The sequence below is a fragment of the Oncorhynchus mykiss genome, chromosome 2, assembly GCF_013265735.2.
Source record: "Oncorhynchus mykiss isolate Arlee chromosome 2, USDA_OmykA_1.1, whole genome shotgun sequence".
NCBI lineage: Eukaryota > Metazoa > Chordata > Actinopteri > Salmoniformes > Salmonidae > Oncorhynchus > Oncorhynchus mykiss.
The window spans coordinates 93,752,409-93,764,513 of record NC_048566.1 but is presented as its reverse complement, the minus strand read 5'-3'; the positions used below and the strand labels follow the sequence as shown (position 1 = coordinate 93,764,513).

The following is a 12,105-nucleotide window of genomic DNA, read 5'->3' as shown; positions in this document are numbered from 1 at the left end:
AGGACATGGAAATAATCCTGCTATTTTATGACAGACAGGACAAGGAACTAATCCTGCTATTTTATGACAGAAAGGACAAGGAACTAATCCTGCTATTTTATGACAGACAGGACAAGGAACTAATCCTTCTATTTTATGACAGACAGGACAAGGAACTAATCCTGCTATTTTATGACAGACAGGACAAGGAACTAATCCTGCTATTTTCTGACAGACAGGACAAGGGACTAATCCTGCTATTTTATGACCAGGACAAGGAACTAATCCTGCTATTTTATGACAGACAGGACAAGACACTAATCCTGCTATTTTATGACAGACATTACAAGGAACTAATCCTGCTATTTTATGACAGACAGGACAAGGAACTAATTCTGCTATTTTATGAACAGGACAAGGAACTAATCCTGCTATTTTATGACAGACAGGACATGGAAATAATCCTGCTATTTTATGACAGAAAGGACAAGGAACTAATCCTGCTATTTTATAACAGACAGGACAAGGAACTAATCCTTCTATTTTATGACAGACAGGACAAGGAACTAATCCTGCTATTTTATGACAGACAGGACAAGGAACTAATCCTGCTATTTTATGACAGAAAGGACAAGGAACTAATCCTGCTATTTTATGACAGACAGGACAAGGAACTAATCCTGCTATTTCATGACAGACAGGACAAGGAACTAATCCTGCTATTTTATGACAGACAGGACAAGGAACTAATCCTGCTATTTTATGAGAGACAGGACAAGGAACTAATCCTGCTATTTTATGACAGACAGGACAAGGAACTAATCCTGCTATTTTATGACAGACAGGACAAGTAAATAATCCTGCTATTTTATGACAGACAGGACAAGGAACTAATCCTGCTATTTTCTGACAGACAGGACAAGGAACTAATCCTGCTATTTTATGACCAGGACAACCAAAGAATGAAGAATAGGCTACACAACGCACCTCTCTGACCAGGCAGCTCACAAATGCATTTTCAATGGAGTGGTATTGAAATAAAAACAAGCCTTTATGAATGTAGGATTTGTGGATTGAGCAGAGAGAAAATTCCCTTAGAAAATAAATGTAGTGTCAGCCTCAAGCATCAGCCAGTAATTTACATGTCATCGATCTGGCACTCATATTTTGCCACTAGGAAAAAACTGTCTGTTGTCAGACATCTTTCAAATCCAATCTTTGGTTTATAGAGAACCTGTCACACCATGTCACACACACTCGCACACTCGCACACTCGCACGCACACACACACACACACACACACACACACACACACACACACGCGCGCACGCACGCACGCACACACACTCGCACACTCGCACGCACACACACTCGCACGCGCGCACGCACACACACACACACACACACACACACACACACACACACACACACACACACACACACACACACACACACACACACACACACACACACACACACACACACACACACACACACACACACACACACACACACTCAGAGAGAGGCCTCTCAGAGTGGTACATAGGATGATATCATTAATCATTAGACCTTCACAAAGTGATTGAAACGCTGTCCCCACTAAACCACATAGGAGCATAGATTGCAGTATGTTCTCTTTTTACCATTTGCTGTAAAGTCACTGTAAAGCACTTTGTGACAAATGTCTCCCCACAATGTCTCTAAAACGTCTCCAACATGCTTTGTATCTCTGTACAAATGTACTCGCACATCATTGAAACATCACAATATTGGCTTTGTGTCTGTAAAACTGTAATTAAATGCAATTCAATCCTAATCGAAACGTCACCATTGTGTCTTTGTGTCTCTATCTATCTCCATCCAGGTGGAGCTGTCATGGTCACCCAGTCCCTCAGCCTGGCCTCTCTGCTCCTGGTGGCCATGTTGTGCCTGCTGGCCCTCTGAATGTAGTGCATCTTTCTCTGTCTACACTGCCCAGTCCAGCAAAGGAGACTCTGTGAGGTTGACGCCTATTATGACTTTGGTTCCCACAATCTTTGGTTTCACCCTGAAGGCCAAAGGATCATTTTCCCACCTCGAGGAATAGGGCTTTGTTTGTGGAGAAGAAAAAAACACAATAAGAAATGTGTATAAAGGACGAAGAATGACATCTGGAATATCTCTTAAATCATACCTACAATGTCTTTGAAGGAGGAGCGTCAAAAGGAAGTCTTTCAACTTTTTCAATATGCCTTATATGTAAACAGTTACACTTATCTTTCACAATGCCATGACTTGCTCCTAACTGGGTGAGGTGTGAGTGCTGAAGCACTGCACAACGTCTGTAAGTAACTGTCAAATACATTGTGAGAAGGGCCTTTCTTGTTCATTCATAAAGGTGCAGTAGCTTGGAAGTGTGTGTTTCATTTGACGTGGGACATTTATGGATCATCGACACAACGTTTGCGTTCCACATATAAAGCATAAGCTAAGCAGGTGATATAGTTGTGAAGGATAAGTCTACAGGTTTACTAAATTGTCTTTATATTTCAATTACATTTCGGTGGCTTTTTCTTAGTACTTTTGAATACATTTTCTTTTCAAGGTGAAACATACCCTCCCCTTCCAGAGTCAAATCAAATCTCTACTCAAGGTCCTTGGCATATATCAGAGTTTTATTATCAAACATCATCAGACAAAAGAGGAATTTATGTCATGCCAATATAATATATGCAATAATGTTTATGGTTTTGCCATCTCACAAGTACATATAGCCTACTATTAACGATGTAACATCGTTGTTCCCTGAAACATTGATGTTATCTCCCAAAAAAACATGCTTATTTCCAACTCATAACATTCTCTAAATTAATGGGAGACCAGTTTGCAAGTGTTTGCATGCATCTGAAAGAGTTTACTGACAAAACTTGATAAACTTCTTAGCCAGAGTGATGCCTGCATTTTTAGCACATGTACATGTGTGTTTGTAAAAGTTGAATGTATTGAATAACTGTGGAAATGAGCTTTAAAACATATCAGACCTGCAGTTTCTAACATGATATAAACAATGTGTAACGGTGGTGCATTTGGTTTGGTTGTCAGGACACCCAACTGTCCTGTGACCGTCGTGTGTCCAATGTTGTTAAAGTGTCCAATTGGAGGAACCATGATTCAACTGAGTTTGGAATCATAAATAGAATTCTAGAATGGGTATTTGCCATTCTTTTTGTCCTGTTCTTAGGATTCTATTGCTCTGGTTGGAATATCCCATGAAAGAGTACACGGATCACAAAAAGTTGTTTGTTTTGACTGTTGTTAAGACTTCAGTGGTAGACTATAAATGCTGGTGCTTTGTAAAGAATGCTGCCATCTTGTTCATGTCTTAACTGTTTTCTATGTTTTCATATCTTTATTAATCAACGTCTCAGTGTGAGTCTCAGTGCTAACAGTTCTGCAGTAATACATTATAACGTCTGTCTGAATCTTCAATCGTTCTTTCTATTTTATTACATATAACACAACCTGCCTAGCACCTAAAACAGTTATGCTATTATCGTGTATCATTGTGTATAAACTGGTGCAAAGCACAAGAGAAACAAAATAAACTATCGAAATCAATATCTGAGAATAACCATCCGAAGCTCATACATTTGTCCTACTATTTTTGCAACATTGTTTTGTATTTTTTTATCAATAACAAGAGTGTGATCAGAGTTATACTGTATACGGGATGCATTATCATTTGGTGTTGTTGTTTTTGTTTATGTTTGTGATTAATATATTTCATCCTGATGACCCACCACTGGTTCAACAGTAGATGTTTATTACGATCATGTACCACTGAAAGTTCTGTGTTTTTGATTGCTCTGCGGATACATGTTCAGTGTGACTGAGTGATGCTAGCCATTCTTCTACCAGCTCTGGCCCACAGAGTTACGTGTGGCTTGCTAACGCAAGGCTCAGGTATCTCCCTGGACCAGAAGCTACGCTCCTTCTATATACATTGTGACTATATCAACAAAACATCCACCACAAAGTGCTTTTTTCTCAGTTTCCCCTCATGCAACAAATCATCGAAAGTGTTGCCAAATGCATGAATGCCTTGAACATTTTTGTTATTTCGAAGGAAACGGTTGCTAAGAAAATGATTGCCATGGAAACGGTTGCTATTACTACATTCTCTAACATGCATGACATTGGAAACGAATGGTATAGGCCTGTATGGTAAAAAAACAACTCCATACATACATTGCAATGAGTCAACGTACAGTCATACATTCAGGCTTCCTATCGGCTTTATATGAACTCAACTGCCTTTGTGGTAAACAATAATAAACATTCATTCAGTCATGAGTGGAATCCCTTTATGTCAGAGACTGTATAATGTTTGCATACTGTACTTTCTCTAGATAAGCCTAACATGTTCATTAGTTGCCTCAAGCCAGTCATCTCAAGGGGAAGTCTATGTAGGGCAGTTTATTGTAGTTGTAAAATTACGAAATCTTTCAATAAATTACCTGATTTTTCCAGAAATACTCAAACTAGAATTTCTAGGAAAACTGGGAATTTGGGGGAAGGTTTCTGGAATTTTTCCATCATAATGGGGGGGGTTAAGGTTTTAGAGAGAAAAAACCTTAACTGGCTAAAGGAATCTCACTCATTCAGTAGGTTCAGTACTGGTCAGTCCTGCAGTCTCATTCCTTACTGTAAGATTGGTTGGGGTTTGATGACATTACCGCTGTGGTTGATGATGCAGCAGTGTTTGGCTGTATAATGTTCAGTGCTTTGCTCATACTGTAATGAATAGGAATCACACATGTTGAGAGGGAGGGGTGAAACTGGACTCTCTCATCGTCTGGACTTAAAAAGAACAATAAAATAATAGTTACTGTAACTATTAATTTAAGGTGAAATGTCTCTTTTTTTATATATCGAAAGTATGTAGTGAAACTGTTCATGATTTATGAGAAAACTAAGATTATGACTTTAGGTTGCAAGACTTTAAGTTATCAGTATTGAAAGACTTCGTAGTTTGAAGTCTCAAGTCCAATACATAACGACCTCGTCAAGAGGTTTGGACTCTTGGTGTAACATTTAAGGTGGACCTGGGTTTGAGTCCCAGTTTGGGCTACCCACTGAATTTGCTACATTGGTGTTAGAATTGAGATGGCGCCTGTTAGGCCATAGGAGATGGGTGTAATTTACACTTAAACATATTTTTTTTAATTGAACCTTTATTTAACAAGGCAAGTCAGTTAAGAACAAATTCTTATTTACAATGATGGTCTACACTGGCCAAACCCGGACGACGCTGGACCAATTGTGCGCGGCCCTAATGGGACTCCCAATCATGGCCAGTTGTGATACAGCCTGGATTCGAACCAGGGATGCAGTGCGATAGACCGCTGCACCACTCGGGAGCCCCACTTGAGGGACTAAGTACAGAGAAGCGTGAGGACGCACTCTCCTGAAGGAAGTGGGTAGAAGCAACCTTAACACAACACCTAGCAAGCTTGTCAAGAGGTTTCGAGATCTTGGCTTAACATTTAAGGTCTTGGCTGGACCCAAGTTTGAGTCCTGATCAGGGCTAAACCCCCTGAATTCTTCACATCCCTCAAAACAATGTTTCCTGGATATCACCATCTGGTTCAATATTAGATCAAATTGACTTTCCCAACTTTCACAGCAATCAATAACTGTGCACCTCTGGCCAAGGACGCCTTGTAGGAGAGCGCAGAAAAACAGCTGATCAGAACCAGGAAGTAAAAGTAAAATTATTGTTAAACTGAGTCAAACAAACTTGTAAATTACAATCGTATTTCCCAATAAATGTAGATGTCTGTGTTTCCAACTGAGTTTCAGAATGTGTTAGAATAAGCTATTTATAAAAAGCTATTTAGAAAAAGCTATTTAGAAAAAGCTATTTAGAAAAGCAATTGAATTCCTAGATCTTAACCGCTGAGGGTGCTGGGTGGTCAGCTCTATAACTGCTGATGTGCAGGCCTTGCCCTCTTGGTATGCATTAGGTTTTACTCAATTGGAAAGCTCCATTGAGAAAGCAGTTTTTCCTCAGTATACACAATACAGTTACATTGTGGCAAATCTCTTACTGCTGCAATCAGGCTTTTATCCACATTGCAGGTTTGGGATTCAGGACATTTTCATGGAACAAATCAAATGTAATAAAATTGTATTTGTCACATGCTTGGTAAACAACAGGTGTAGACTAACAGTGAAATACTTACTTACGGGCCCTTCCCAACAATGCAGAGAGAAACAAAGAGAAATAGCAGAAAAAAATAACACAAGGAATAAATACACAATGAGTACCGATAACTTGGCTATATACACAGGTACCAGTACCGAGTCAATGTACAGGGGTGCAAGGTAATTGAGGTAGATATGTACATATAGGTAGAGGTAAAGTGACTATGCAACAGGATAGACAATAAACAGTAACGACAGTGTATGTGATGAGTCAAAAGAGTTGGTGCAAAAAAGGTAAATGCAGAGACTATTGGTTAACTATTTAGCAGTCTTAAGACTTGGGGGTAGAAGTTGTTCAGGGTTCTGTTGGTTCCAGACTTGATACATTGTTACCGTTTCCCACGCAGTAGCATATAGAACAGTCTATGACTTGGGTGGCTGATGTCTTTGACAATTTTTAGGGCCTTCCTCTCACACCTGGTATAGAGATCCTGGATGGCAGGAAGCTTGGCCCCAGTAATGTACTGGGCCGTACGCACTACCCCCGGTAGCACCTTGCGGTCGGATTCCAAGCAGTTGCCATACCAAGGGGTGATGCAGCCAGTCAGGACGCTATCAATGGTGCATCTGTATATCTTTTTGAGGATCTGAGGACTCCTGCTGAATCTTTTCAGCCTCCTGAGGGGTAACAGGCATTGTTATGCCCTCTTCACGGCTGTGTTGGTGTGTTTGGACCATGATCATTCCTTAGTGAAGCTCTCAACTTGCTCCACTACAGCCCATGGTCAATGTGGATGGGGTCACCATCATCGGTGATCAGGCCTATCACTGTTGTGTCATCTGCAAACTTAATGATGGTGTTGGAGTCGTGTGCGACCATCTAGTCGTGGGTGAACAGGGAGTACAGGAGGGGACTGAGCATGCACCCCTGAGGGGCCCCCATGTTGATGGTCAGCGGATGTGTTGTTGCCTATCCTCATCACCTGGGGACGGCGTGTCAGGAAGTCCAGGATCCAGTTGCAGAGAGAGGCGTTTAATCCCAGGGTCCTTAGTTTACTGATGAGCTTGAAGGACACCATGGTGTTGAACCAGGAGCTGTAATCAATGAACAGCATCCTCATGTAGGTGTTCCTTTTGTCCAGGTGGGAAAGGGCAGTGTGGAGTGCAATAGAGATTGTTGCGTCTGTGGATCTGTTAGGGCGGTATGCGAATTGGAGTGGGTCCTGGGTGTCTGGGATAATGGCGTTGATATGAGCCCTGACCAGCCTTTTATTAAAGCATTTCATGGCTAATGTTTGTGAGTGCTAAGAGAAAATAGTCATTTAGACAAGTTACCTTGGCGCTCTTGATCACAAGAACTGCTTGAAACATGTTGGTATTACAGAATGGGTCAGGGAGAGGTTGAAAATGTCAGTGTAGTCACTTGCCAGCAGGTCAGCGCATGATCTGAGTATCCTGGTAATAAGAATTTGTTCTAAACTGACTTGCCTAGGTAAATAAAGGTTAAATAAAATATAAAAATTGTATTTAAAAAATTGCATCTGGCACTGCAGCCATGTGAATGTTAACCTCTTACATCGGCTATGGAAAGCATGATCATACAGTCCTACGGAACAGCTGGTGCTCTCATGCATGGTTCAGTTCTGGCCTCAAATCGAGCATAGAATGTATTTAGCTCGTATGGAAGGCTTGCGTTTTCCTTTGTAATCCATGATAGATTGCAAGCCCTACCACATCCGACGAAAGTCAGAGCCGGTGTCGTAGGATTCGATCTTGGTCCTGTCTTGGCGCTTTGCCTGTTTGATGGTTTGTCAAAGGATGTAGCAGGATTTCTTATAAGCGTCCGGATTAGTGTCCCGCTCCTTGAAAGCGACAGCTCCAGCATTTAGCTCAGAGTGAATGTTGCCTGTAATCGATGGCTTTTGGTTGGGATATACAGTGGGGAGAACAAGTATTTGATACACTGCCGATTTTGCAGGTTTTCCTACTTACAAAGCATGTAGAGGTCTGTAATTTTTATCATAGGTACACTTCAACTGTGAGAGACGGAATCCAAAACAAAAATCCAGAAAATCACATTGTATTATTTTTAAGTAATTAATTTGCATTTTATTGCAATGACATAAGTATTTGATACATCAGAAAAGCAGAATTTAATATTTGGTACAGAAACCTTTGTTTGCAATTACAGAGATCATACGTTTCCTGTAGTTCTTGACCAGGTTTGCACACACTGCAGCAGGGATTTTGGCCCACTCCTCCGTACAGACCTTCTCCAGATCCTTCAGGTTTCGGGGATGTCGCTGGGCAATGCGGACTTTCAGCTTCCTCCAAAGATTTTCTATTGGGTTCAGGTCTGGAGACTGTCTAGGCCACTCCAGGACCTTGAGATGCTTCTTACAGGGCCACTCCTTAGTTGCCCTGGCTGTGTGTTTCGGGTCGTTGTCATGCTGGAAGACCCAGCCACGACCCATATTCAATGCTCTTACTGAGGGAAGGAGGTTGTTGGCCAAGATCTCGCGATACATAGCCCCATCCATCCTCCCCTCAATACGGTGCAGTCGTCCTGTCCCCTTTGCAGAAAAGCATCCCCAAAGAATGATGTTTCCACCTCCATTCTTCACGGTTGGGATGGTATTTTTGGGATTGTACTCATCCTTCTTCTTCCTCCAAACACGGCGAGTGGAGTTTAGACCAAAAAGCTCTATTTTTGTCTCATCAGACCACATGACCTTCTCCCATTCCTCCTCTGGATCATCCAGATGGTCATTGGCAAACTTCAAACGGGCCTGGACATGCGCTGGCTTGAGCAGGGGGACCTTGCGTGCGCTGCAGGATTTTAATCCATGACGGCGTAGTGTGTTACTAATGGTTTTCTTTGAGACTGTGGTCCCAGCTCTCTTCAGGTCATTGACCAGGTCCTGCCGTGTAGTTCTGGGCTAATCCTTCACCTTCCTCATGATCATTGATGCCCCACGAGGTGAGATCTTGCATGGAGCCCCAGACCAAGGGGGATTGACCATCATCTTGAACTTCTTCCATTTTCTAATAATTGCGCCAACAGTTGTTGCCTTCTCACCAAGCTGCTTGCCTATTATCCTGTAGCCCAGGTGCAGTTAATACAGGTAATGAGTGGAGAACAGGAGGGATTCTTAAAGAAAAACTAACAGGTCTGTGAGAGCCGGAATTCTTACTGGTTGGTAGGTGATCAAATAGTTATGTCATGCAATAAAATGCTAATTAATTACTTAAAAATCATACAATGTGATTTTCTGGATTTTTGTTTTAGATTCCATCTCTCACAGTTGAAGTGTACCTATGATAAAAATTACAGACCTCTACACGCTTTGTAAGTAGGGAAAACCTGCAAAATCGGCAGTGTATCAAATACTTGTTCTCCCCACTGTATACCTACAGTCACTGATGGGACGACGTCGTCGATGCACTTATTAATGAATCTGGTAACTGATGTGGTAAACCCCTCAATGCTATCCGATGAATCACAAGTCATATTCCAGTCTGTGCTAGCGAAACAGTCCTGTAGCTTAGCATCCGTTTCACTGGTACTTCCTGTTTGAGTTTTGCTTGTAGGCAGGAATCAGGAGGATAGAGTTATGATTCGTTTTGCCAAATTGAGGGCGAAGGAGAGATTTTTATGAGTCTCTGTGTGTGGAGTAAAGGTGATCTAGAGTTTTTTTTTCACTTCTAGTTGCACAGGTGACATGCTGGTAGAAATTAGGTCAAATGGATTTCAGTTTTCCTGCAATTAAGTCACCGGCCACTAGCTTATCATGAGGTATTCTACATCAGGCGAGCAGAACCTTGAGACTTCCTTAATATTAGATATCGCACACCAGCTGTTATTAACAAAGAGGGATAACATCTGATTGTGAAAACAGATTCAATATTTTCACTAAACTATTAATTTTAAATGTTTTAACTCTGAACTCTTGCTTCTATATACATCATGTATGAATGGTACTGTATCTAGCAGCAGCACCCACTCGTAGCACGCGCTCCAGCAGGTATGTCTCACTGGTCACCCCCAAAGCCAATTCCTCCTTTGGTCGTCTTTCCTTCCAGTTCTCTGCTGCCCATGACTGGAACGAATTGCAAAAATCTCTGAAGCTGGAGACTCGCATCTCCCTCACTAGCTTTAAGCACCAGCTGTCAGAGCAGCTTACAGATCACTAAACCTGCACTTAGCCTATCTGTAAACAGCCCATCTATCTACCTACCTCATCCCCATACTGATATTTATTTATTTTGCTCCTTTGCACCCCAGTATCTCTACCTGCACATTCATCTTCTGCCGATCTACCATTCCAGTGTTTAATTGCTATATTGTAATTACTTCGCCACCATGGCCTATTTATTTCCTTAACTTACCTCATTTGCACTCACTGTATATAGACTTTTTGTTTTCTTTTGTTCTACTGTATTATTGACTGTATGTTTTGTTTATTCCATGTGTAACTCTGTGTTGTTGTATGTGTCGAATTGCTACGCTTCATCTTGGCCAGGTTGCAGTTGCAAATGAGAACTTGTTCTCAACTAGCCTACTTGGTTAAATAAAGGTGAAATAAAAAATAAAAATAATAAATCTAATGATGGACTGTTTTTGTTGTAATATCTCTATTTGAAATAACACTTTCTTCCACATCTCTGGAGAAAGCTGGCACTTTTCACTACCAGAGGGTAGAGCTGATGAGAGATCAGAGATATCGTTGCAACTCTGTGTTCCATTATAGATAACACAAGTTATCTCAAGATAGTAGCCTATTTTATTTTATGCCAGAACCTGAAACAGCAGTAAACATTTGTTTGCTTCCCAACTTGTATCCAATAATTTGTTTCTGTACAGCACTTTGAGATATCAGCTGATGTACGAAGGGCTATATAAATACATTTGATTTGATTTGATTTGATAATGATTTCAGATCAAAATGATTGATGTCGTTTCCCCTTTGTTAAATAGTCTATCTATTGGTTAGATTTAGGTTCATATTAAGACAAGGAAAATTCCTGCAGGTCAAAAGGGCTTCAATAGTTCTTAGTTCTGCACACATATGAACATACACAGGAGGATTATGGGAAAAGGAAGGAGATGAACAGCCTTTCCTTGAATGTGAATCACATCAATTGGCTTATCAGCTCGAACATATGGCCTCTCTGTGATATGTCAAATCCCAGTTGGTTTTCTGGCAATTGCACTGTTTTGTTGTTGTTGTTGTCGACATCATTTGTTGCTACACCTCCTAAGGGAAATCAGATTGTCAGATGTACAGATACGTCCTACTGAGTTTAATCTGAAAGAATCTGCAAGAACCAGAGTTCAAAAAGTACACTTAAATTGCGATGTACAACAAACTTTGATTGTTTTACAAGGAAGTTAATCTGACTGCCTTGGTTAGACTTATTGACAATGAGGATTTGTATCATTGTTTTACTTTTTCCTCAAATGTATGAGGAGGACCGTGAGCAGTGTGGTGTGAAATCACTAGCAGTGCTTGACTTGGACTGAAATAGGTGCCGGTAGTGTGTTTATATTTAGGTGCAGGAACTTCGCCGTACTTTAAGGCCTATTCTGTAAGAGGTGCAGGAATTCAAGCAGTAGACAAGGTGAGGTGCCGGGATTCAGTTCCGTTGAGCTCCTGTCCAAGTCAAGCACTGGACACCAGACAGACAAGGACACTCAAACCAGTGGCAGCAGTAAACACTATAGTATATCAGAGACATATGGCCTAGGTTACTATACGTATTTCTTCAGACAGTTGGAAACATCCCAGGTCTGAGAATATTGTCTTTGGAAAGCCAGCCTCTCTCTCTGACATGTCAGACAACACAACACACGCCCAGAGTGATGCCACCTAGTGTATGTTTACTCCAGACACAGACTCAGATTGAGGTGCCTGTACTCTGTCATGCTGAGTTTGACAG

The 12,105-nt window shown here is 41.2% G+C and overlaps 1 protein-coding gene across 2 annotated transcripts in view; it reads left to right on the top strand.

Annotated features, from left to right (window-relative positions):
* LOC110502409 (contactin-1a) overlaps positions 1 to 4,871 on the top strand; it is a 165,526-nt gene extending 160,655 nt beyond the window's left edge. For both annotated transcript variants that reach the window (XM_036959293.1, XM_036959302.1), the window contains exon 25: positions 1,844 to 4,871. In XM_036959293.1, the coding sequence (XP_036815188.1) occupies positions 1,844 to 1,923 (80 nt within the window). In that variant the 3' untranslated portion in view covers positions 1,924 to 4,871. The remainder of the gene's footprint in view (positions 1 to 1,843) is intronic.
* The last annotated feature ends 7,234 nt before the right edge of the window (positions 4,872 to 12,105 follow it).